A 27,332-nucleotide genomic window follows, 5' to 3' on the forward strand; every position below is an offset into this window, starting at 1 on the left:
CGCCCCAAAGAAGGCCGCGAATTTACAATTCGAGTTGCTTCGACGAGGTGTTTATTGAAAAAAAAAGGATGGATGCCTGCGCTTTCCAGAAAAAAAGATAATTCCAATCGCTCGCGGCATCTTGTGCAGAGCGATTATAGCAGTAGCGAAAGGGTTAAAGGGATGTTAAAAAATAGTACGCGATATCGGCCTTGATCCTTCGTTGGCCATCACACGTCGCCTCGAATCGAAGAAGAAACGTGAGAAAAAATCTTCGATCGAATTGTATCCTTCTTACCATCATCTTCTTCGTCGTTTGGATTATCCGTGTTCCTTGGGTTGTTCGTGTTTTTCTCCTCCATCTTTTCGTCCTCCTTCGTCGTCCTCCTTCGTCTCCTCCTTCGCGTCCTCCTTCGTCTCCTCCTTCGTATCTTCCTTCGTGTCCGTCTCGATCTCTTTGGTTTCGATTTCCGTTTCGACCTTCATTTCCTCCTTCTTCGGATCCGTCTCCTCGGTTCTCCTCGGTTCCTCTTCTCCGCGCTAGGAAAGGAAAAGAGAAGGAGAGAAAGTATTTCGACGGGGCGGAATAACGATTCTCTCGATATCGAATTCTCCTTCGGCAAATATATCGAGTTAACGAATCTCGAGAATACGAAGAAAAACTCCGTTATTTCATTCAGACAAAAAAATAAAAAAGGAAGCAAAGGAATTAACCAAAGATTTTCGACTCGATTAATTCTTCTGTCAACCTTTCAACTCGAACATCTGCGATTCTTCGACGTTCTAATCCGACTAAACTTCTATCCTCGCTTCGAAACACTACAAACACGGATGACAGAATTATAGTCCCCGCCTCTGTAAAACCGATGTAATTTATAACCCTCTCCCTGTAAGAAGAGCAAAAAAAAAAAAAAGGAAAAGAAGGAAAGACGATGAAAGTTTGATATCGCGCAAACAAAACGTTCGACCGATTAATGCATATTAAAATGGAAAATTAAACGGGCTGGCTTATCTAACCGGCCGCGCCGAGAGGAACGTGAGACGGCGGTCGAGCTGCATAAATCGATCGGCAGACAGTTTAGAATTACGCGGCAAATATGCAGTTTGGATTAGAGGGTGGATCTCGTAATCGGTCGCGGTTCCCGCTAATAGCTAATCAAACGATTCGATATACAATCGATCCACCGACTGGATTCACCGACCTAATTTCAATACACACGGGCTCGCCTGACTTTTTCCCGAACGTGGCCTCCCGTTGCACTCTCGGCTAAATATATTACGAACGTGCGACGATTGATCGTCCACCGACCGTCGTTTCGACTGACTTTGGTCCCCAAGGTCAACCGCCCCCGCGAAACGAGCAACACGTGCGTGAGTAACGGTTTCTCGAGACCGGCTTCTGCCTCCTACTGCTCCATTTTTCCTTTGCTAAATCGTACACGAGAAGAGGAAGATGGACGAGAGAAAGATTTAAACGCGTTCGAGGGTGCAACCCGTTGCATTCTGTATAAATCTCGGGAAGGGAAAGTGAGGAATCGTGGGAGAGACACCTGAGAGACTCCATCGAGGTGCTCGAAGTGAACAGCTACGAGGCTCGTTCGTGAGTAAATCTTCGACGAATGGGAATACGCTTCGACGAGATTAAGTTTGGACGAGGTTTCGGATTCTCAAAGGGCGATCGGCCTCTATCCGTGATAAAGGAAGGAATGGAAATGTTATAAAGTTCAATGTTATCTATAATTTTATTGTTGAACGTTGCTAGAATAGTGCCACTATTTCATAGTTGCTATCGCCCTTTTGTTTATCTTCGATCTTCGGTTGTTTTGTAAAAAGACACGCGCGTTCACCGAAATATATATCCATTCAGTTAAATCCGTATATTTTTTTATTTATCGTTCACCGCTGCATAACAGGAAATTTTCGATCGAGATTGGAAAGGAAGACGAAAAAAAAAAAAAAAAGAAAAAGGGGGAAATGCATCCGGACGCGACAACGCAAGTTTCGAATCGAATCGATGAATTTTCGAAGGGGAAATCGAGAAATCTTCGCCCCTGTTCGAGAGGAGGACACGTGAACTCTGACTAATTTACGCTGAAATTTCAGATTTGTCGCAGAAGCGTAATCATTGGAATTCTACTTGGGTATGCTTTTACGTAGCACGTGGAATAGAATTGTACGCGGCTCGTGACGCGTATCGGCCGCGTACAGTGTTACAAGGCTTTTGTTAACGACGCTTGTGCCATGTTGGAGGACGTTGCAACTTCGACGATTCGGCGAATCGGCAACGCGAAATCGAGTAACGTTATCTATATAATACCACCGCGAAACTATTGAAAATCGATATCTCGCGTCGAATTTGGGGAATCGACGATGACACGTCACCTCGAAATTCTTCCCCGATCGACGCAAATTCGAATTCGCTACTTCGCTCTCCCCGAGAATCTCGGGATAATTTCGAGAGCTTTGAGGGAATAATAATCCCACAAAAAGGAAAGCTTTTCGCGTTTATTTCAATTTAACTTTACCAAGGAATCCTTTTATCTCCCTATGAGTTAATTCAATATCAATCAAAATTTACCGCGTATCAAATATATTTCGCGTATTATTACGTGGCGAGCAAGCGTGCTATTAATTAATTAATTGTCGAGACGAAAAAATCTCCCGTTATACGTGAATTACGCGTACGATCAATTTTTCGTCCCGTCAAAATTGAAAATTCGTTCAAAATATCCGTGAAAAATATCCACGACTCTGGTCGAGATCTTACCTCCAACCTCAAAATTTCCTCGGCTGCCCGCAGCTCTATCGACAGTCTTAGAACGAAGTCGATGTGAGAGCGTAACCATTTGTGCCATTCGTCAGCCATGTCTCCCACTTTCGAAAGCCAGACCAACCAAACACGCAGCTGTTCCGATGGCACGGCGTACAGACGTTCCATGGATCGAACCACATTTCTGCAATTTCATATCACATTCCCGGTCATTTATATTCCCCGTGCGTAAGTTTCATTCTCATTTCGGAAAAATCCACCTACCTCGCTCCTCCATTTTCAAAGTGGAAACGTTATTTTTATAACACGAGGAATAGATCGACTTACTTAGCCGATGAACGTTATTCCAAATTTCCCCAATGTTGAATTAGAAAATTAGAATTTCGAAACGTCCCTCGGCTCGTCGAGCTGCTTCGAATTACGCGTCGATGATAAACGCGTCGGTTTCGAAGGTTTCCGCGAGAGGATCCGTGCAACGAAATCGCGGGAACAATGGAATGGGAACGCGAGGGGAGAAGTTTGTTTGGAGCACGAGCCGCGTCAAAGGAGCCAGAGAGGTGCACGCGCTCCTCCAACTAAAAATAAAAAGATTCCGCACTTACGCCGCAACTTCTTAATTCGAGCGTGTGGAATCGCGTTAGAAAACGGGCACATTTTTCCAATGAAATTCGTCGCGATGTATTCGACTTGGGCTTTAATAATATTCTTGTGTAATGATATTCTTGCGTAACAATATCCTCGTGTAAAAATTTTTCGAACAAAAACTTCGTCCCGAAACGAAGTGACGTGAAAAATGTCAAGGTAAGCCCGGATTTCGTTTTTTCCTTCTTTTTCCGTTTTTTTTTTTTTTTTTTTTTCTCCTCCCCATAAAGAGATTTCGTGTTAAACTGCTTAAACGAAGACTCGCGTCGGAAAATTAAACGATGAGTACAACGAGTTGATGAATGTTCAAACGTTCTGAATGTGACGTCAATGAATATGAGAATGGAACTTCGTTCCAGAATTAGATTCCTATTCCTATTTATATACCCTTAAGGAGTTATAATATAATAATAATAATAAAAATAATAATAATAATAACGACGATGATCGACTATGATTGTATCGATTTTTCCAGAGAGACGAATTTTTCTCTCCAATGTTTTTTGCATTTGGAAATGGAGAGATTTGCACCACCGCTATTATCTCGACCAATTGTGAGTACTTTTTAAAGCGGTGAAAACGGTGTGGCGAAGAAAAACTTGACGTATTACCGAGGCTTCGAGGCTTGTTTCGTCGTTTCGACGGGAGCAATGGAAAATGGCGATAAATAAAAAGTTGGTACGATCGGGCGAGTTCGGTTCTTACGAGGCGTCGTAATCGAATGGAATTATCGCGAAATCGGCAAAATACCCGCAACGATTTCCTGTTTCACTGACAGCCTCGATTTGCGTCATGCAACCTACACTTTAGACTAAAATTACGGTTCAGCGATCATCAAACTATTTCGAGATCGGATTCACGAGTAACAGGCTCAAACTCGACTTTTCTCCCCTCGCAATTTCTCTCTCGGTCAATTTCGAAATAATATAGTATTTCGAATACTAAACTGAACGCGATTTATATTTACCGTGTCTATGAAATTGTTTATATTTGCGCGAAATATATCGAGATATTAAGAAGAAAGAAGAATGAATAAACAAAGATTGCTTTTACTCACATCTTCGACTTGATTTTTTGAATGAGCTCCGCTTCTTCCGGGCTCAACTCCTTCTCCTCCTGTTGAAAAACGAGAGAACATTATCATTTCTTCTCTCTCGTACGTTACGTTACGATGCTCGAGGCGAATTTCATTAACCATAAAACCGGTATAACCCGAAATGACAATCGAACGGATTGGCCAAGACGATTTTCCCCGAAATTTCCAGGAAATTTATGGGATACCACGTATCGTATCAATAACCGGTTATACGATTCCATACGATACGATGGATTAATAGATCATCGATCCGTGATACCGAATTGTTATTAATGGTTCCGCTTAATAGTTGCCAAGAACGAATGATCTGGAACGGCAATCCTTCACAAAAATTACGTCTTCCTTTCGAAAAGAAAGAAAGAAAGCCCATCCACATTCTCATCGTAATTAACATCGGTTCTAATTAGAGGGATGAAACGTTGGATGGAAAGAAGTGTGGAAGCCTAGAAGATCGAACAACGCGATGTTGTCGTTGCTATTCAACGTTGGAAAATTAATGGAACCGGGCCGAGAAACATCCTGATTACGCGGACATCTATTCGCAAATATTCGCGTTAATGAATTTTCATCGGGTTTCGTGGCGGTGGTGAAGAAGGAACAATGAGCGTGGCGGGAACAAGCGACGAGATAGTTGGAAATTATTCCACGGTGTCCCGGCCAAATTAATCCGACGTCTCCCCACGACGCGTTTCACGGGTTATTTGAAATAACATTTAGCGGGCGCGAGATAGATCGTAAAATTGTTAATAGCCGGTATAACACTTTGATTCAACAACTCGATCTCGGACTTCTCGAAAATTTATCTCCTGATTAATCGCTCCGCGCACACGGGTGTACGCCGTCCTAGTCTACCTGGACTATGGTCTGCTGGATGAAACTTCGTCTTAATGGACGAGCATGAGCATCTCTCGTTCAGGAAAAGCGATAATAAACGGATCGAAGATGAGACGAAATCGTGCTCGATAAATCTGTAAACGATTAATTAGTTGATTCAATGAAGCTCAATGAGCCAATTTACCCTCTTGTCTCCTGTTGTTCATCCGTCGAGGGATGGATACGTAAATCCGAGCACGAGTTTTTTTGCACGCCGCTTAAGAAACGAGAATGAAGAGATTCTCGAAAAGGGTCGCCAAAGGGGGAAAAATACGAGATGCGCGCTATTAATTACACACACGCGCGTATAAACACATACACAGGCTCGTACATGTATGAACCACTGCACGGTGGTTAATTAAGGGAACAATGGGGACGGAGATGACTCGGCGATACCGAATTTAATCCGTCGCCTTTGATAATCGGACGCCTATTACGATAATTAAGCTGGATTCGACGCGAGACACGCTCGAGCGTGAAATTTTTCTCGCGTGTTTTCTCTTTGCAACACCTCGAATATTCCATTACTCGCGCTTCCCAAAGGGTTCGCCTTTTGGTGGGAAAAATGAGGGGGAGGGAAAAACTCGGTTGGAGGCGGCACGTTTCAAACGTGAATCCAAGAGGTCCGCACGACAGACACAAGTCGTGTCGACGGTGAAATAAGTCTGTTGTTATAAATATCGCGCGGACGATAGCAAAAATAGAAGCCAGGGCCGTGACAATCGGGACGCTTCCCGACCATCTTGCTTCCCGGATAACGCGGGAAATATGAAAATTTTCTTGCTAGAGAAGAGAAGATTAAAAGATTCGAACGCGAGATTCGTTTAATTTCTCGATTAACGACGGCTTCGTTAATTATTATCTCGTTAACTCGAATCTCTTTCTTCGACGCGGAAAAAGAACGGCGCCAGCTTCTCGGCCGGACGGTTATTAAAAATTGTTATTCTTTTGAACGAAAGTTTCGCGGCCAACGATTAATTTTCTCTCCCTTCGATGCTTCTCTCCATCCTATATATCCACGCAGCCCTGTACTTCTGAGAAATTAATCCACGATATTAATTCGTTCCTCTCGTGCCCGCAAATTTGTCGAATTCCCAAAATACATGTAATAGTAGCGACCGATTCGATGATGAGATCGAAACTGAAATTGGCGCCTTCGACGACGAGAAAAAGCGTCCAACATTCCAACCGCACCTTTTATTTCCCTTTCTTCTTCTTCTTCTTCTTTTTCTTTTTTCAACCAAGAAAACTCCAATTATCGTTCGTCCGCGTGAAAAAATGCAATTTTCCAAACAATTTTCTTTTGTCACAATGTATCTTGCGCAGTCCTCCGCAGAAACGAAGAACAATCGCGATGCAGAAAGAATCGTGGATCGAAAGGTTATCCAAAACGAATTTCCATGGAATTTCGTTATTGAATGTTCGCTGTCGAACGACGGATCGACGATACACTTTCACGATGACAAATCATCCAACGGATTTCTCATTTTGGGACGTGGCGATTACGGACTTGTTCCTTGCATCTTTTTCGAAACGAGTGGGAAATCCGTGGTGGGGAATGGAAATCGATGGCAAAGTCACAATCCGTTAACACTGATGAAAAGGCGAGAGGTATATAAGAAGCAGAATAGATTTCGAGCTCCAATGGATTTACTTGGAATTCTGGTAAACCAGTTTTCGCTTCCAGTTTATTAATAAAATACGCGGCGTAATCAGGCGACGTCACGGCCAGATTTTAATTAACAAAGTAACGAATAAAGTCTCCAGTTTACAAGTTCTTCGTAACCGAATCGTACCAAAAATCTCTCCGCCGTGAATCATCGTGGAATAGAACGTATACCTGGCTCGCTTAAAATACATTTTGGAAGCGGCGCATAAAGCACGTTTCCTTGGAAATTTCTAATTTCATAGCGGCGGACATCTTCTCGTTCCTCCTCGTCTCTTTCTCGAGAATGAGGGGGTCGACAATCGGAAAGCGGGAGAAAAATCCTCGAGTCGGTGAACATTCTCGCGAGAAGATTCGATAAATGAATAAGATTCGAGAATCGGCAAAAGCGGATCGACGCATAGGCGATCCTTCGGCCTTCGAAATCTTTTCTCAACTTTCTACTTCTCCTTTCTCTTTCTCCTTTCATTTTTATATAAATTTTTCTTTCTCCTTTTTCCTTTTTTCTTCTCACGAATCCGTATATTTTTTAATCAAAGCTACGACATTCATTTGTATTTATATATACTTTGGAAAGACACGGTTTAATTTATCTCGAATAAGTTATTCGATATCGAGTGAATTATAGGATTATACATTTAAATTTTAAGTGAAAAGTTTTAAACCGACGAGGAATGGAATGGAATGGAATGTTTGCTCCTGGTAGTGGCGAGTATCACGCGCGGAAATCACGGGATCCCGAGTTGGATCCCGCGTCGTCTGAATGAGCTCCCTTGTCGATGATAAATTGAATGTCACGCCACGAATTTTTATCCCGGCCAGGCCGCGGGATACGTAACGTATAAATTATACCCGGTGCGGGTATAATTTCTAACGCGAAATTCGTTTGATTTATATCCGTTCGAAAACGACGATTCGATAAACGAACAACGATATGATAATAAAAAAAAAGAAAAAAATAGAGAAAATATATTCTTCCGTTTTTCGAGGAGTATACGCAGAGATTTTTTAATTTAATCTCGAAACGAAGAAGAACGAACGAACGAACGATTGGTGGATTTGAAAATTGTTTCGTTTCTTTTCCGTTTTTCTTTTTTTTTTGGGGGGGGGGGGGAGAAACGAACTAGAGATTATTTTGAAATTTTCGGCAACGGGAGAGTGTGATGAATCATGTCGCGCTATTTATCGTGTGGACACGTGTGGACAACTAATGAGCCGAGTGGTAGGTAGCGAAACCTCATCTTGAAATTGCAACTGTAATCCCACTAAGTGGCCGTGAAATTATTTCCACGAAACTTTGCGAACGAATCAAACGGATTGTCAATCCGGTTAATTAACGCCATTCCGATGTAAAAACTTGAATCACACCCTGAATTTTCCTCTCGAACTTTTCTTCTCGCTTCGATCGTGAATCCACCGATCCTGAAATCCTTCCTGTCAAAACGTCGAGATCGGTAACGTTACGGTATCCGCGATTCGTCCGTGAAGAATCGTTCCGCGTCGATTGCCAAAAACCAAACGGTCTCGATCGACAAAACAGCGACACGCGTATCCCGTTTATTATAACATAAACGCTGTTTACGAGGGGGAGGGGGAGGAGAGAGGGGAGGGAGAATTCCACGCAACATTGTTAAGAAAGTTACGTCGAGGGCTAAAATTAGAGGGCAACACGCGAACATTACATTACTCCTCTGTTGATCATCTAACGGTTCGCTTTTATTTTTAGTGGAGTGCTCGTATACGAATACCGAACAACTATGCGTGAAACAACTCTCCATCCATCCTACGTTTACAACCGTACAATCGACGAATCAACGCTTCGAAATTACGAATACATCGTTCGAAATAATCAAGGAGGAATCAGGCTGAGAATCCTTACAAGAATTATGCGTGAAACGATCCTCTCGCGTCCAACGTTTACCAATCGGACCAACAACGTTTCAAAATTACTCCCCGAAGCATTCGAGAAACAGCACGATCGGAATAAACGGAGCTGTACAACGCGAGTTATATCGCGACGAAACAATTGGATTTCACAATTGGATTTCGTGAACGGAAACTCGATTTCTCCTTAAATCGTTGATTTAAAATTTTCACGGGCGGTGCTCGACTAATAGGGGAGGGAGGACAACGGGTCGATAATAATTCAACGTTTAATCGTGATTCCGTCATTGCCCTATCGCGGCGATGCGTGGGTCGCGAGACCGCAAACGGTACACGCGGTTTGGATCGTTGCTGGCATCGTTGTATCGCATCCAATCGGAAGATAGATCGTCGCGTCGAAACAAAGTCAAGAGCAGGCCGACGCCGATATTTCATCGGCGTCGGTTCACCTCGTTGAAAACGAAACCGCGAACTCTCTTCGCGCGTGTTCGTACGACGAATTACGTAAGATTCGAAGAACGCAATGATCCAATGATCAATCTCTCTGAAAACATGAAACGAACACGAACATTTACGAACGTAAAAGGTTTCTTCGGTTCGTTACTATTACGCTATCATTATCGCCACGAATTTATTTCCAAAGGATTGTCGTTGGAAGAATGGAATGGATGGGTGGCCATGCGAGAGAGACTATATATATATATATATATATATATATACTCCGTTTCAAGCCTTTCTTCTTCTTATTATTAGTCTCCACGAAACGGAACGTTTGCATTCGGTGAGAAGCATCGTTTTCTCGCGATCAGGGTGAGAAGATGAAGCCAGGTGACGAAAACTTTAAACGGCCACGAGAGAATATCAAAAGATCCAGCTTATCTCCGCAGAAATGATAAATCCGAAGGAAACTTTAATCGAGCGAAAGTTGCGATTTGCGCGGAGCAAATGGCCGGGCCACGAGACGGCCAATTATTATTATTATTATTGAACGTGATATCCCTCCTCGAAGGAAGGGAAGAGACCGCCACTTTAAAACCTCGGAGATTGTCTGAAAGTTAACGAACTCGAAAGTGTGTGTGTATATATATATATATATACGCGCCGTTGAAGCTCTCCCCTTTGCCAGAATTGAAACGAGGGCTCTCGATGATTTCCGGGTAATCGAACGCGTTCACAGTTTCTCGAACAGATTTTTCGACCGTCGTCTTTTTTTTCTTTTTCATGCTCGCGAGATGATAAACGAGGGAGGAGGGAAGATGATTGCACGAACAATCGCACAAAACGAACGGATATACATATATACGTGTATACGTGTATACGTACACGCATATTTCACCGAGAATCGGTGAAATGATTTATACGAAAAGTATAGCGCGAACGACGGAACGTGGACGGAAGCTATGGTCGCGCAACACCTTTCGAAACACCGATTTACTCGATCGGATCCGATCCATTTTTATCCCGACGAAGGCGGCGTTGTTTATCGCGGATTGGCACGCAAATTTCGAAATCATCCGATCGAAAACGAGAATGGCGATCTGATCCGAGTTCAAGGACGCTCGACGGTCGGGAAAAGTGTCCTCGAGGACGACGATGGGGGAGCAGAAGGAGGACTGAGGAGGGATCGGCGTTGAAAGAGGATCGTGCTCGTCGACACCGATCGCTCCATCGTGGTGCATCGAGGCATCGAGGAAGGAAACGGGACCAGGTGGAGGAGAGAGAGAGAGAGAGAGAGAGAGAAGAGAGGGGAGAGAGTGGGGTGCGAAAGCTCGGGCAGAGGATCAAGAAAAGACGAAGAAGGGGATGAGAAGGAGAAGGAGGAGGAGGAGGAGGAGGAGGAACAGAGCGACGAAGTAGCTGGCCAGAAATAACTAATAAGACATTCACTCTAAGACGGGCGGCCAACCGGCCCGGACGAACGCGGTGCGTCTCGGTATTAATCTCGGTTAATCGCCACCACTTCTTATCACCACCCTCATCGACGCGATAACACTGCATAACAACTGCGTTCGGTATCGAGGCAACGTGTGACCACCGTGACAACCGTGAATCCTATATATATATATACACACACATATATACGTAAAATATAGCTAAACGCGTCTATATATACAGAGAGAGAGAGTGCCGTGGAAATACCTAGTCGCGTATCATTATCTCATCTCTTGGTGTCCTAGTTTCTGCAAAGTGATCGCCATCGCTGATACCTTCTCGAACTCCAGACTTTGTTCGTTAGAGAAAAAAGAGGAAAAAAAGGAAAAAGAAAAGAGAAAATAAAAAGAGAATAAGAACGAAACGCGCGTAATCGACCGATTTCTGAAAAAGAAAAGGAAAGAATATTAAGAGTCGAGCAAGAAAGAAAGAAAGAAAGAAAGAAAGAAAGAAAGGAAAAAACGCAGAAGGAGAAGGAGAGAGAGAGAGAGAGAGAGAAAGAGCGAGAGAGAGTGGGGCAAGGAAAAGAGGAAAAGGGACCGGAAGAAAGGGAAATTTCGGCCAAGTATATCACGTGTGGATATCGTATCGAAACGAGTGTTTTCTTTTTGGTGAATTTCTTCCAATTCTTCTGTTCGTGTGCATCCCTGTCCGACGTGGTGTCGCTCGCGCGAAATCGAAACGACGAATCCGCGGATTGGACGAGAGAAAGAGAGAGGGAGAGAGAGAGAGAGAGAGAGAAAGATCTCTCTCTCTCTCCTCTCGTCGTGGCCATCGGCCGTCTAATTTTAAGTGTTAGATAATGCACACCGGTGCGCACCGGTGCGCTCCGTTACTAAAACGGTACAGCGGCGGCGATGCACACGCTCGGCCAACGCGCACGCTCGTTCACGCGCTAGCATTGGCGTGGAAACACGCTTGCTCGCGCGCCACCGCCTTGCCCCGCCAAAACAGGCCGGACGCGAACAGGAGCGTGTGGTGAAAGGTGCACGGTGGTGATGAGTCTACCAGCCCCTCCCTCCTCCCCCTACGAGTCTTCCCCGATTCCCCCTCGAACCAATTCGGGGGATTCGTAGCATCGAAGGGGAAGTTTTTCAAATCGAGAATAGGGGTTCACCCTATTATTTGTTATTATTCTGCGTCCACGCGCAGATATTCCCTACTTCCTTCGGTTTAAACGGAGAATTCGCGAAATCTTTTCACCACCGGGGAAATACGCTCCAATACGTGATTTTTCCATCACCGCCGTGATCTCTCATCTCCACGCCTCTGCCTCTACGTTCTTCTCTCCGTTTTTCTATCCGTTCTGAAAAGCTTACGCGCTCACCAGCTTTCTCCTTCTTCTGTATCGCTTCGCCACACTTTAACTACCACCGATCGCGTCGGAATCGCGTCTTGTTTCTTCATCTCTGCTTCGGTGTGCGCTTTAACAATTGCGATTCATCCTCGTCCCTTCTCTTCACGCACGATTTTCGCTCTTCTCTTCTCTCTTTCTCTTTCTTTCCCCCGAACGTTTCCCTCTTCCTCTCCCGATTCACCTCTTTCTTTCTTTCTTTCTTTCTTTCCTTCTTCCCGTTTTTCCTTCTATCCCTTCCTCCCTTCTCTTCGAAGAATCTTGCGCTTCGCACATACTCTCTCTCTCTCTCTCTCTCTCTTTCTCTCCCTCTCCCACAGTTTCCCTCCTCTGTTCCTCCGCGTTCGCGCAGCTTCCACTCCTTCTCTCTCCGCGTTTCTCACGTTCCGTCCTTCGATCCCACTATCTTCGTCTGTCTCTCCGTGCTCTAATATGGCCGGCCGGTGTCCAATTACCCGCTCCTCGTTCCTCGCTACAGTTTTTCCACTCTCTTCCACGCCGCGGCAACGGAAGAAAAGCGTCCTCATCAAGCGTCGCGACGCCCTCCCATTTTCCGCTTTTTTCCTCCGTGTCGCCCCCCTTCTCCTTCCCTTCCTTTTCGCGAGTTTCTTCCATCAGGATTTTATTCGCCCTTTCCTTTTTCCGCGCGATCGTTGCGGATTCGTCTCCACGCGGAATCGATCCGGCGTGCGATTTAAATTGGGAAACCGTGCCCGTTTGCACGGCCCGTTTCGAGAGAGAAAGAAAGAGAGAGAGAGAGAGAGAGATTAAAAATATATGGGAGTGGAGTAAGGATGGCGAGTAAGAGGATCGTGGAGGGGGGGGCGAGACGGGATTAAAGTTGAGAGAAAGAAAGGGAGAAGTGGATTATCCCCACGTGGCGATACTTCTTCTTCCCGCTAAGGAAATTGTTGATTTCCGGATTACCGTTAATTCCCCGGCAAAGTGGATCCAGTAGCACGTTCTCCGATAATCTCGCGATATTTCGAATCGTGTACACACGAGGGTATTAATTATTACGTATTCGTAAGAAGGATCTTTCTAAGAAGGATACATTTTATAGGGGCGGGACAAGGATACGCGACACAATGCTTTCTTTCTTTTCGAATCATAAACAATTTTTACACGTACAATTTTTGTTACCTCGTCTCCGCATACGAATCGAGGCTTACGCACGAATACCCACGTTGGAACCCTGTCCACGCTCACTTCCCTTTCTCGTATTTTTTAATCGTGGGAAAAGTATATAATGCTCGATCAGGGATTTATTTCGTCCGCGCCGATACGATCTGCTCTCTCGCCGCGCCACTCTTCTTCTCGCACGCGTGTTCAAAAACTTGTCTCCAAAAACTTTCCGCTTGTTTAAAACGAAATGGGGAGAACGGTGCTGGAGAAGGAAGAAACACACTGTCACACGTCCCTCTGTGTGTTTCCCAATTTTCTCGCGTGCCGAATTACCACGCGACTACATCGTGATTCGCGCCACGTGGTCATCGTTTAACAGTGGTGATTTGATTTCCAGCTGTCAAAGCGCCGGATATTGGTGAACGAACGAGTGGGTACCGCTCGGGGCCCCCATAGAGAGGGCCCCCAACCGGAAGAGGCCGCCGAAAGGCGGTCCATCTGTCAGGTAAGCGAAACGAATCTAATTTCTCTGAACGTAATTCACCCGTTCTTCTTCCTGTTTCGATTCCTGCGACGATTGTGCAATTAAAAATTGAATGGAAAAACATTTACCCAACTAAAATGGAATTTTACCCAACTTTTAACTCGAGTGTCTGCACATCCGATGAATATCAGATTGCTCGTCGAATTCTCGCATCCTCTCTCGTTCCCCCCGGATGATCGATGCTGCGAAAATTTTCAAGATAATTGATGACTCGTCTGATCTCGCGTTAAACCCTTATCTAGACACGAAGAAACGTTCCAAAGTTCGATAATGATATTATTCGGCCGACTTTCGTCAAGTTAGTTAAAACGAGGCCGGCGAACGAACGAATCCTCCGATCCTATCGATCTTCGTCTTCCGAGGTATTAAATTTTCGTAATCGAATCGATCGATTTCCAGTCCACGACACTATTTTACCTCTCGTTTCTTCATTTCGAACATTTTCCGCGAAACGAGAGAGGATGTGAGATGATTGTTTCGACCGGACGATGATCGTTCGTCGTCCCTCCATTTATTATCTTGAAAAATTATTAAAAGTAGTTGGGGGTCTCGGGAAGGGTCTGGTGGGCATCGGTTTTGAAAAAAAAAAAAAAAAAAAAAAGAAAAAAGCATTATCGGAAAGTATCGTTGGACCGGCGTGTAAGAAAAAAAAAAAAAAAAAAAAAATAGAAAACGCGGTGAAAACGTGATGTTTTTCATACGGATTCGATTATCTCGTGTTCAGGAAATTTGCGTTCTTTCAAACGTGGCGGACGATAAATCCGTTTAAAACCGAGGTTGACAATATTTTCCACGCGTTTAAGCGAGCCGCGCGAGCCATTCTGTTCGACGCTTTTTCCGTTGAAATAACATTTCACCCCCAAGTTCCGACCCGCTTGATTAATCTGCACGTTACAACCACCGCCCCCGCAATTTGAGAAATCATCGTACAGTTACAAGTTTCGAGCGTGCATATCGATTTTCGATACCGTACCGCCACTGCTTGCACACTGTTTCTTTGTTTCAACTTTTCGCTCGACGAGGGTGGAAAGCGAGACGAGTCCGAAATGTCTCTTAAAACGCACAAATGTTGATAATTATCTCGATATCCGAATTCGAAAAAATTTAAATTCCCTTATTCTCCTTTCATCGTGCTAAACTTGAGGAAATACAATTTCTTACAATTTCTAATTTCTCTTTCAAATCGAAAAGTTCGAGCCAAGTATATATATATATATTTTTGTTTTCTTCTATTTACCAGGACGGCTATTCGATTAAAACGTGCTAATTAATTTTCTTTCGTTTCGTAATCTTCCTCCTCTTCTTCTTCTTCTTCTTCTTCTTTCTTTCTCGACCAACGAGAAAGCTCGGCGAAACGAAATAGCTCTAATTACTTCTTTTCACGGGCGTGCATTTAAATCCCTTCATCGCGAAAAAAACTGTAATTTTCAGAGAAACTTGCCACGTAACTCGACACCCGTGAAAAAGTCCACCAAGGCGTACCAAAAAAATTGATTTTCACCGGTGGTGGTGCTCCGTCGCTTAATGAATCGACGAGTTTCGAGCGCAGTTTCGAGCGATAAGTTCGGGAAAAAACTTTGCTGGCTTCCGCCAAGTAGCGGGACAATTTTTGTTTTGCCGTCGGGGCGTAAAAGGTAAAAGTAAAAGAAGGAGAGGAGAGTAAAGAGGAAGGGAAGGGAAGAAAAAAGAAACTACGGAGAAATTTATGGTTCGAGGGCCAAGCCTCGAGAGTTGAATTTGAATGTCGCCATTAACGAAACAGCTGACAAAAAGCACACGCGAAAAGTTGCGTTTCGAGCAAACTTATCCCCCCCAAATTAGCGCGTTTAAACGTTCCACCGTCCCATTTTGCTAATTAATTCTCCTTTTTTTTTTTCCTTTCTTTTCGGTTCTACCACGTTGCTACCCTGGATTTCCGCCCTTAATTCGAATCCGTTCCTGCTTAGAAACGATTAAAAACAAAAGAAAAAAAGGAAATTTAAAGACAACTGTCCCAACCATCCTCGATCTAAAGTTATTTGCTCGAACAATCGCTCAACGTCGATCGATTCTGATACAAAAACGTTCCGTCCCGGAAAATGCAGCCGAGCGTGCAGAGTATAAATTCGCTCGGAGAGGGTGTTTCAAAGACAAACGTCATCCCCGGCCGAGGGGGATCTACAATTCGAATTTAAACATTCGTTACACGTGTACGTACATTCGTTACCCGTGACCCAGTCCGCTTTATATGAAGCCAATCCTCTCGATAAGAATGAACGTTCTCAACTGTTGATAATCGAACCGATCCATCAAAAGTCACGTATGATCGCTGCCTCTCCGCGAGAACAAAATTCCTCCCTTCCCCCTTGCGTTTGAATTATCCTTCGAATTAAGTTTCCACCGATCCGATATCTCCTCTTGCGCCTCCTCTCCTTTCGTTCCCCCTTCGTTTCGATCGTTTTCCACGAAAAGGAAAATTGCATCCTTCCACGAGTTATTATTCTATTCAATCGCCATCGAATCCTCGATATTCGATTCGTATCAAAGTTTATAGTATATCGGCAAGTGGAGTTATCACGATAAATAAGGTTTTCATTTAACTCCCCCCCCCATTTTTCAAGACTTATATAATATAATACCTCCCGAATATACATTGACCTTGGCTTTGATCAGTCGTAATGCGTCGCCTGATTAAATTTCCAGCTCCATTAATTCCAGCCTCCTCTAAGAATTCGAGTTTATTACGTTCAATTTATTATACGTTGAAATATTAACAAAGGATAATGGACGCTCGTCAAATTCGTTACGTCACGTTTCGATCCTCGGTTGTAAATCATCCCCCCCGACAAAAAGGAGGGGGATAGAGGAGCAAAAGTCGATTCGAAAAGGAAGAAAAATAGATTCCTTGTATTCGGTGTGGTGCTCGCGCGGTGGACATGTGCGACGCATTCGTACAGATGAAAATCCATTTTTCATCAAGGAAAAACACACCGGTTTTCGATGAATCTTCGACCGGTTCTCCTCTCCCGGCCATAATATTCCGCGTGCAAAATTCGTTTTCCATTTAATTTTCTTGCCCGAGGAGTATTGGGAATCGAGAAGAAAAAGAAGAAAAAGATGGTTGCTTTAATAACAACGCGAAACTTCGAAATACAATCCATTTTTGAATATTAATCACGACTCTCGATAGGAACGTGCGTTTTTCCAAGTCTCTTTACGAAACGAGCTTCGACGAGAAAGAATTTCGAGCGTTTCCTTTTGATCGTCGTCGTGATCAGAGGAGCAAGGAGCGTTCTCCGTTCGACAAAACTGAATTCCTCCATTTGGTTGTTAATCCAAATTTCGTCTAATTTAAATCGTTGAAGAATCTCGTTTAATAAACGAAGCTTTCTCGCGTATTTCCTCCGTTGGATCCTCGACGAGCAACCACCTCTTCTTCCGTCGAAACCTCTATTCTCGTATCGGCTTTCTCCTTCTTTTTTCGACGACGACTCAATTTGCTGAGATTCTCGACCGATCGAGAGAATCGCGAAGATGAAAAGGAATCGCGGATGGACGGTGAGAGGGATCGCGAGAAAATCGGTCAAAATCTTCCTCTTACGTTCCTCTTGCGGGAGAGGAGAACGCGCCGTTCCGTTTGTGATGGAAATTTGACGAATATTGAACGCTACGCCGCTAGAATCGCGTAAATGTTATGACTCTTTCGTTTCAAAGGAAGGAGGGGATAATAGATTGTATCTAAGCCGATGTTGATAAACAGAGTTCGACGGCGAGGTTAATATAATATTTCACGTGATATATCGACGACGATGTATGGATTAATTTGGCCGTGAGAAAATAGAAATTTTTGTTTTACACAGAAATAAATAAAAATTTCTATTATCGATCTATTTCGATGAACATTTCTCGCGTGCGTAAACAATTCTCGACGTCGAAAAGAAGAGGAAGAGGAGGATAGAATAGAAAACGATGATTTTCCACCACTCTTCCCCCTCCTCCGATGACGCAATCATCGAAATTGCACGTTGCCCTTATCATTCTTATCCTCTCTATTTAATCACTCGGTTTCGTCGCTCGTTCGTATCCGTTTAATAATTAACTCGATGCATTTCGTTCTCTCTATATCACGAATGAGAATTAATTATTTCAATCGAAGAAATAATTAAACGTAATCATTTGTGCGCCATTCCCGATCGATAAATAAATTGGCACGACGTACAAATACGATTAAAAACGGTGACACGCGTACGATGTCTGTGTTAAAAGGAAACGAAAGAGAAGAAGAAAAAGAAGAGGAGGAGGAGGAGGAGGGAAAAAAGAAACTGAAACGAAAAGGCGAAATAATATCGCTTCTAAATAATAATATCTCGGCTTGGATTATCCACACTTTTCGCGGGATGAAAAGTTGTTCCCCTTTCTTGCGCGACATTTATTACGTGCCTAGCTGCACTTTGCACCTCGTTAGTCCGCGATGCACCCTTTTCACTCGTCCAACCCCTCTCCCCCACTGCTCGCGGTGCTTTCACGCGCGTGCAATGCCGAGAGAAGAAGAGGGGAGGGAAGAAGAGGGAGCAAGAAGCGAGGCGTTGAAAGAGCGTTGAAAAAAAAAAAAAGAAAAAAAAAAGGCGAATGCCTCGTATCCACCTTGTCGGCGGAGTGATCCAATTTTGGGCGGGCTGGCCGATTCAAACTGCCCGTTATCCGTTTGGATAACATCCATTTGGCAAACGCGCCTCGCCAATGGGACCCCCTTGACTCGAATTTAAATTTTAAAAAAAATTCGAAATGTTGTCGTGAAAAATTTAAATTCAACTTGGATAAAAATTCAAATTTATCTTCCGCTCGAGGACTCGAAAATTTTTAAATTTCAAATCGCAACTTCCGTTTGAAAACCGTTTTCCCCTACAATCGAAACCCGAGACAGAGAGATCTTTTTAACGAACGAGCACGCATGCACGAATTCTCGCGAAATACAGCGTTAAACATCCGTTTCCTTGGTCGAATGTTAAACGATACGAAATGAAATCGTACGTGTAGGAAAGCGGGAATTCAGGAGGAATTCAGAATCGCCAAAGGTGGCGAGCGTGGCGTAAATTTCGTAAATTTCAACGATTATCCGGTGTTAGGATTCATCCAGGCATTGGATCCGCGGACATAGCTCCATAACGAATCGCCCGAGGCCGAGTTCACGTTGCAACGCGATGCAACTAATGATAGGGTCACGATCGTTAGCGAGGACCCGCCTCGATTCTTTTTTCTTCTTCTGAATTACGCTCTTCGCATCCCTCCTCCTCCTTCTTGTCCCTCGAGCAGCCACGATAAATCGAGGATGAAGAAAAAAGAAGAGGAAAAGAAAAAGGAAGAGCTAGATCGAAATAAGGAAAAATTCGAGGATACCGTTTCTTCCCTCGCCTCGATCCCTCGACACGATACCCTACTTTTTTTGCCGAGGATTAGTTGAAGAAAAGGATTGAAAAGGAAATTAAGAAGAAGGGGTGGGGGGGGGGGGGATCCGTCTTCGATTTATGACGTTCTTCCCTCGATTCCTTTCAACGGAACGCATTCTTCAGATTCTGGATGCAAATCATCCAGAGGGGGAAGAATATTCTCGCGTATCTCGTTACGACGCCTTCGTTCCACTTCTGGTTATAACAATTAGTTAACAATTGGCTGATAAATCAGGAAGATAGATTTAATCGTTCAAGATCGCATAGAGGGGAAATTCAGTAAAAATCGGCTCGTATCGAGATGGAAAGAATCGTTCGAAAACGATGAAAAGTTCAACAACCATCGACGCACGCTTACAACTAAAACTTGTTCCCACGAGATACCGGTTCGAATCTTTCTTCTCCCGGAGCTATGTTCGAAATTTCGCGCAGGTGAATGCAAAAGCTCGTAACGTTCCGCGCGGATGGAAACCGCGTGCAAGATCGATATTCGAACTTGGAGAGGTGCGTTAAGGACAGGAGGAGGAGGCGTTAAGCTGGTGACGTAAAACGCGTTTCGCGCCTCCTGTCGTCTCTTCCAACCAGTGTCCGCTTTTCCTTCTCCCCTTTCGTTCCCTTATTTTCGCGTGGCAAGATCTCTTCTCCTCCCCGTGTCTTATCCATTATTCTTCAAAACTCGCGCGCGCCTCAAGAGCGTTTCACATAAAAATGCTTCGGAATAATAGAGCGTCGCTTCGCGTACAAAGCGTGCTGCCTTCACTTAACGCGCGCGACTTTCTTTTCAAAGAATCTCGGAGGGAGGGCGGCTGCCCTCTTATTATTTTCCACCGACCACGCTGGATACACACCACCCTTTGAACGACTCGCGTGCTCGCCAACCAACTCGTCGTTAACACGCCCAAGGGAATTCCGTCTCTCTCTCTCTCTCTCTCTCTCTCTCCATCTTCGTTTCAAACTTTTCAAAAAGTTGAATCGATCGGGAACGAAAAGCTCGGGGTTTCGTCGCGGAACGCGCTACTTCGTATCGGCAACTTTTACGAGGAGGAAGATATGATCCTCCTTTGGGTGATACTTGGATGCCGGAGGGGAGGAGGATGGTGCGCGTTCCTCGATTTATTTGTCGGCCGGCAATGCAAATGTACGCGTTAATGCATCGATACGACAGTTTGAACAGGAGAATCGTGGATGTAAATCGGACAGATGTAAATTAAAATAAATAGCCACGTTGGGAGGGGAAGTTTCGTTAAATTATGCGATTCGCATAATTTTTCAACGCGAAGGGAAAATCGGAATTCTCTCTTCCCCCCTGGACAGGGGGGGGGAAACGGGTAGATGAATCGTATTTAGTTTGATTTTCGATTTGCACGGTAATAAAGTTGGTTAAGAAAACGACGTTTAATTGTATTCCGCAATAATAAACGGCGAATAAAGCGAAACAGACTGCTCTTCTGAATAATTTTATAGAACGATAGCAGAGGGGGGAGGGGGGGGGGGGGAAGGAAACGATCCTTTATGCATTATTCAAATCTGTCTAAAACGGGCCGATGTTCGAGCTCTTGCATTAGCAATAACGAAAACCGCTATAGCTGTGTGAAACAACTTTCTCGAGGGAAGGGGTTGAAAACGGAAGGAGAAGTTGAGAAGAGGAACGGTGAAGAAGACGAATTCGCATTCGTCGCTTTAATAAACGTTCGTTCGTTCGTTTGTATTTCCACGACGAAACAATTCTCCCCGCAAAGGAGAAACGTTATTATTATTATTATTATTATTGTTATTATTATTATTATTATTATTATTATTATTATTATTATTATTATTAGTCGAGGAAATTCCTGTCCCACCTTTTAATCCCGTATCCGTCAACGATCTATCGGGATCAATCGCGCATCGTTAATGAAGAAAGGGCCTTTAAAGGTAAAGCGAGTCGATGAAAACAAAAGAGCGAACAGCGTGGAGAAAATGGCGAGAGGCAACGGTCTTTGTCCACGGTTATTGTCCCAGACTATCCCCCCTCCCTCCTCTCTTCCTTCTTCTCCCTCGAGCCCGACCCGAAAAGAAAGAAAAAGATTCCATTTTATTCCAGAGAGAGAGAGAGAGAGAGGGAGAGGGAGACTCTGTCTCAAGCCTCGAGGTGGCCTCCGTCCAATTAAACTTCAACTTGACTGTCCCTGCAATTCGAATAAAACGCGGCAACTTCTTACGTTATCGTGCGTACCTCGCCGAGGCGTTAATTAAGATTAACAATGCGAAGCACGACGATTATCTCTTTGTCGACTCGGCATAGTTCCGATTCTGGCGTATTGTCGTCCCAACCGACCGACCAACCTCCCTACGACCCACTTCCCTCCCGAATAATAACGACCGTCCCCCCCTCCCCCCGCACAACAATACCGTTTCGGATTAATTGAAAAATCTGCCGCCGGTATAAGAAATGCGGCTCCTCAAAAATACGAATCGTCCGCGCAGGCCATTCTCGAGAGATCGTCGAGAGAGAACTTTCCACTTTCGTGAGTTTCGTGAGTTTCGAGTGGGGAAGAAAGAGGAGCGAGGTGGACGAGGAGGACGAGGGCGCGACGAAACGATTCGAAAATTTTATGAAATCGCCTCCCTTTCCTCTCCCTTCCCTGAGAAATACTCGCTACTACACAACGAGTAATTAACGGACGATGGAAGAGAAATATTAGAATTGCAAAGAAGAGAAACGGAGCTTCGAGGATAAACCTCCCTCCTCCTTCGCTCTACAACCGAGAGAACCGATATTAATCGAGTGCGTTTCAACCGAACCCGCTCGTGGATTTCCACCGCGAAATTAATTAACTATCCGTCACATAATCCAATTAAGAATCCATTCAAAACTTCCTCCCTCGAGAGGAATCGGCGAGTCTCGAGAAATTTTTAATTGACTTCTCGAGCTGGCCCGTGACATTAATCGAATCCTTCCGTTTCTTTTGTGTATCTTCAATCGATCTTTCTCGTTCTCCAAATGTTGATTTGAATTACGCGTTCAAGAGGGAGGAAAAATGCGGACAAGTTTTGTTTTGTTTATCGGGGCAATGCAATCGATCGAATGCAAGAATACGAAGGGCGGTTTGTAGATTGCACGATCGGCACAGTCTACGCACAGACGGAGCATCGCGTTCGCCAACTTTTGTTCGCCCTCCTCATTCTCTGAAATTTCAAGTTCGAACTCGTGATGATTTTCGCGGAAATTATACGCGGAACTTGTAAGATCCCATTGTTGGAAACTCATCGACATCGGGGGAGGAGGGGAGGGAGTACGTCGAACGAGCGTCAATATTGGAACATCTCGTAATTAAACATTCGAGGATAGGGGCGGCGAGTTCTATTTATCGAAAATGAGGGGAGCGGGGGGGGGAGAATGAATGAGAGGATAAATTCGCGGATAAACGAATCTGTGTCGTTCAAGGTTTGATCGGTCGTAATTTACGCCGACTGTCGATTAAGGATAACGTCGTGAAAAAAACTAGGTTACGTGCGATAATATATCGAATTTCTCTCTCTCCTTTTCTTTTTCCTTTCTCTCTTCTACTCTCCTCGATAACATCGAACGAATGTTTCGCCGTGGCTTGAAAACATAGTCTTCTTCCCCCGCCTCTTTACGAAGAAACGTAATAAATTTTTCAACTAAAACGGTTGCTTCGCCCGGAAAACTTACGATAAATCAGGCTGTTTGAATCAGAAACAAGAGAGAGAGAGAGAGAGAGAGAGAGAGAGAGAGTGGTGAAATATTAAACGAGACCCGACGTGAATTCTAATTACTCCATTTACGAGTGCTCCCTTAAACGAACTTCTCCCCGTCTCGAAATCTTATCTTTCGTCCGAGAGCAAGCACATCCTCGCCGCGATTCTTCCACGATTTTTACTTCTATTCTATTTCTATTTCTATTTCTTCCTCTCTCTTAGGGGGGGGGGGAGAGAAAGAGCAGAAACGGAAGAGCAGAGCTGTAAACGCGATAAACGAAGCGAGCAAACAACCCTTTAAATCTCCTTTGTTTTGTTATTGCGCCACGATCGTGGTGCGGCCAGGGGCTCGCAAATCTTTCTTCTCGTATCGCCATCCTCCTACGGCGATAGCGATTTTCTCTCTCTCTCTCTCTCTCTCTCGCTTTCTCCTCTCCCTCTTGGTCGTGGCCATGTGCAAGGGATGATTCGAAAGGAAATGGAGGGGGACGAGAGAAAAAAAACGTTCGAGGGGAAAGGAGGGAAGAGAAACAGAAAGGGAGGAGGAGAATTTTTATATTAAACGCCACGATTCCGCAACGCTGACGGGCGAAACGATGTGACGTTGTTTAAAATATTGCCCGACCCTCCGTTATCAAACGGGGTGGCGAGAGGGGCGAGAAAAAAATGAAAGGGGAAAAAAAAAAAAAAAAAAAAGAAAAAGAAAAAGTAGAGAAGGAGAAAGGATGAGGAGAGGGAGGGGGAGGGGGAACGAGAGGTTTGCCACGGGGACGAAAGTTCGAAAAAAATTGTCCAAGCGACAACGGTAAATCAACGGTTGTTGCCACTGCTTTTCGACCATTGTTTCGTCGCGGATGCTTTTGTCAAATTTCAGTTCTTTATGACTAAGCTACGCGGCGAAACGTTGAAAATATTTCCAAGTCGTTCGCGAGAAATAATGAAAAGAAAATTCCATCGTGGTGATCGAGGAGAAGAGAGATTAACTTTAGCCGAGACTTCAATTTCAATGTCTTCGCTAAATTTTGCGATATTTTTTTCTCCGCGATACTGTTTTCTCTTCTCGATACTCTCGTAAAACTCGTTGCTTCAGCAATTACTTCTATCGAATCGCTTTTCCAACGACGAGAATAAAAAAAAAAAAAATCACATTATTAGACGCTCCTCGACGATTCTCGTTCTTATCGTAGAACAATGTTTTCGAGACGTCTGACCGACATATATCGTTTCGATAAACGAACAACGCACGAGATAAAATTCGAAGAAAAGATTGGACGAAATCTTTCCCCGACTCAACGTGAAAAAGTAATACTAGTAGTAGTACCAAGTCTCGCCAAAACATCACGAATCAAAACATTTCTCGAGCGTGACAATAAGTGTCGCGCGATAATAATGCACCGCCTCGAAAAGCGTGGACAATTCATCCGATCGGCGTCCAGTCTGCTACCAAGTGTAAAAAGAACCTTTCTCTAACCGCTCTTTTACGAACACGACGAAGAAAACTTTCTTATACGTGCCAAGCCTCGATGGATTGAAGAAGAAAAGCAAACGGGGCGCGTGCTAACTCGTGTTTATCTTTTCCTTTGGTGAAAAATTGCGGGCCCCGCCAGGGGATCCTGTCTCCCTCTTTATCGAGCGTCGCAATTTGAACTGCTTCGATTCGAATTGCTCGTTGGAAAAATATTTCCAAAGAGGTGGAGGTCGAAATTCAATGCGAGGCCTGTGAAACCACGCTTTGACGCGCAAATGGAAACTGCCCCTTGGCCAGGAGGGGAGAAAAAAGGTGGACATTGTTATCGGAACGAAATTCGTCGTAAAAAGACGGAAGAATTGCGGGCAAAACGAATTGTGGCTCGGTCGAAAACTTTGCAACGCGATTACGGGACTCGGAATTACGGGAGCACGCAGTTCGTGACTGCGTCCTTCCTCGCCGTGTCTGTCCTCGAGCACGATCGTCCGCAATTTTAGACCCATAGTGGCGATGCGCTCCTCCTCTCTCTTCCCTTCCCCCGTTTCGTTAACTCTAAACAGCCTGTGAAAGAAGTTAACAACGTTTATCCGTCGTAACAATCGTGCAACTTTAATGGCAGATTGGGTGAACTCGCGGAAATGACAGTTAAAGAGGGGATGTATAATAACAAGAAAACTAAGGGAAAAGTAAGAGGTCGACTCTTGGAAATAAAAACCGTTACGGTGGAAAATTTTCGAACGATCAACTAGTCGAGGCGAACGATGGAAGGAAACACGCGGATGTAGTAATGAATAATGGTTAACGCAGAAATTGAATATGACGAGCGAAATAGAGCGAGGGATGATGGGTTTGGATGACTGCGAGTTACGAGGTAGGAAGGGGAAGGAAAGGAAAGATAGGGAGAAAGTATAAGAAAAGGCGAGAAAATACGCTGGGGAGAAGGTAGGAAGGGAAGAGGGGGTGTAAGGGCTAAAGCCAGTGGCGAAAGCACTTTCAGCCTCCGCTACTTTCGACAGTGGAAAAATTCATATAGATTTATCCTGGATAGGGATACTATTACGTTCGGGCCGGGCATTTGTCAATTAGAAAGCTGGGAAAGGGCAACGAAACACGAGATGTGTAGAGAAATTTTTTCTCTCTCTCTCTCTCTCTCTCTCTCTCTCTCTCTCTCTCTCCCTCTCTTTCGTGGAGAAGAGAAATCGATATAACGAAGGAAGGGAGGCTGGTTAAAACGTATGGTACGTGAACAATGGTTGGTCGATGCCGACAAATAGACGTACTTTTGTTAAATAGATGATTCGAGTGGATCGGACGATCGTTTCGATCCCTCCACGCTCGAGTCTTTCGCGAGAGGAATATTTAACGATCCATAATCAACATCGAATCTCATAATCACGTGTTGGAATTGAAGGACTGTGGATAAAACACACTTGGGATCGTAACAACGGGAAAGAAAATCGATCTCGAACGAACGGACGTTTCGAATACGATAGAAAAATAGAAATCGCGCAACAACGTATGATCGAAAATACGATCGAATTCGAACGCACGTGTCGCGACATTTGATTGTGTAAAACCGCGGGAGGGATTCGATAAAAGGGATGCGATGATTTTTGAAAAACCGCCGTAAAACGGCTTTTCTCGACCGATGATACAACGTCGCGACGCGATGTTGCACAACTTTGTCATATAGGCGTTCCATAAATTCTTCGGCGGATCGGTATGAAATTCCTATCGAGTCACGAGCAATTTTCAACGATCGTGTTCCCTCCGTGATCCTAGATATATTCCTGCATCCTGGAACGATGGAATATTGGATATTAACCTTTTGCAGGGGAGATATTTCGATTTCTTCCGCTCCAAAATTCTAATTCGTTTCTCCGGACAACGATTCGTCTATTATTCCAATCCAATTAAAAGGATTCAGAAAGGAGAGGAATTACAAATTTTATTTTATCGCAGGAAATAAGGCCCTTGCCTTCCCTCGCGATGAGGTTCGATTAAACAAAGCCGTTCGTTCGGTTCGTTGGCAGTGCCGCCACAGTTAGGTAAGAAAATTCCCGCTTATCGACCCCCGCGTCACGCCCTCCGACCGAGTTTTGCCGGCCGGTCGAAACGGCCGCCTGGTAAATCGCCGTGTAGAAAGCTGTGTTGCCGACGAGAGAAAAGCTCGGGTCGATAAGAAAAGCGGAGTAGTAGAGCAGTACTGGCGGGGGCTATTCTAAGAGCTCCACCCTGAGAATACGCAGCGCTGGAGAACGAGCTAACTTTAGCGTCGGATCTTCGTTCCTTCGATCCTAGACGCTAATAGGAACGTTGAATCGCGATCGGCAAACCACTATTTCTGGACCGCTAAACTTTTTGCCGACCCGAAACTTCGTAACCGCTCGCCTAATAATGTCTTCGTCCCACCTAAGGGACGAACCTAATTTCCTCCACTTCTAATTTATCTCGTCTCTACGACGCGTATTCGCTCCTCTTCCTCCCTTGCTCGTGCCGGGGAGGGGGTTACGGGGGGGTTAACGTCGAAAAGTAGAAGGAATCTACGGGTGTAAAAAGAAGATCGATCGACAAGAGGAGAGAAAAAAAAAACTTATGGTTCGTTTGTCGAGAAATGCCGAACATCGATAATAAAATAATTTTTTCCCCTCCGGTGGAAACGAAGTCGATCTGGGGAATTCCGTGAAATTTTCCTCGCGCAACTGTATCCGATCATCTGGATTAGCCTTTAATATTGGCCTCGGTGCTTGGCGTGCCGCCAGATTGAATATAATTGATATCGATTCAGGGGCTGACGTCGTGCATCCCCCCCCCCTCCCACCCGTTTTTAACTTTAATCCCGATAAACGGGGTTAATTTACAATTTCTAAT

At 44.5% G+C, this 27,332-nt stretch overlaps 3 protein-coding genes across 8 annotated transcripts in view; 1 reads left to right on the forward strand and 2 right to left on the reverse strand.

Moving 5' to 3' along the window:
* Camta (Calmodulin-binding transcription activator) overlaps positions 1 to 27,332 on the reverse strand; it is a 99,969-nt gene that overhangs the window by 5,159 nt on the left and 67,478 nt on the right. The window lies entirely within an intron of this gene.
* The window catches only part of LOC100872289 (uncharacterized), a 37,859-nt gene that overhangs the window by 2,818 nt on the left and 7,709 nt on the right, over positions 1 to 27,332 (reverse strand). Inside the window, exons 5-8 of the mRNA XM_086914288.1 lie at positions 4,449 to 4,507; positions 2,747 to 2,933; positions 384 to 519; positions 278 to 346 (exon numbers count right to left, since the gene is read on the reverse strand). Of these exons, the coding sequence (XP_086770414.1) occupies positions 278 to 346; positions 384 to 519; positions 2,747 to 2,933; positions 4,449 to 4,507 (451 nt within the window). The remainder of the gene's footprint in view (positions 1 to 277; positions 347 to 383; positions 520 to 2,746; positions 2,934 to 4,448; positions 4,508 to 27,332) is intronic.
* tn (tripartite motif containing protein thin) overlaps positions 10,708 to 27,332 on the forward strand; it is a 41,533-nt gene continuing 24,908 nt past the window's right edge. For 3 of the 6 annotated variants that reach the window (XM_086914277.1, XM_086914279.1, XM_086914280.1), the window contains exons 1-2: positions 10,784 to 10,833; positions 13,719 to 13,826. The gene's annotated coding sequence lies outside the window, so the exon portion shown is untranslated. Of the gene's footprint in view, positions 10,834 to 13,718; positions 13,827 to 27,332 lie in introns of all 6 variants that reach the window. The other 3 variants (XM_086914276.1, XM_086914278.1, XM_086914275.1) reach the window with 3 other exon arrangements.

This window comes from Apis florea, unplaced genomic scaffold (genome assembly GCF_048593485.1).
Source record: "Apis florea isolate Af1SG1 unplaced genomic scaffold, ASM4859348v1 contig_3587_pilon, whole genome shotgun sequence".
NCBI classification, from domain to species: domain Eukaryota; kingdom Metazoa; phylum Arthropoda; class Insecta; order Hymenoptera; family Apidae; genus Apis; species Apis florea.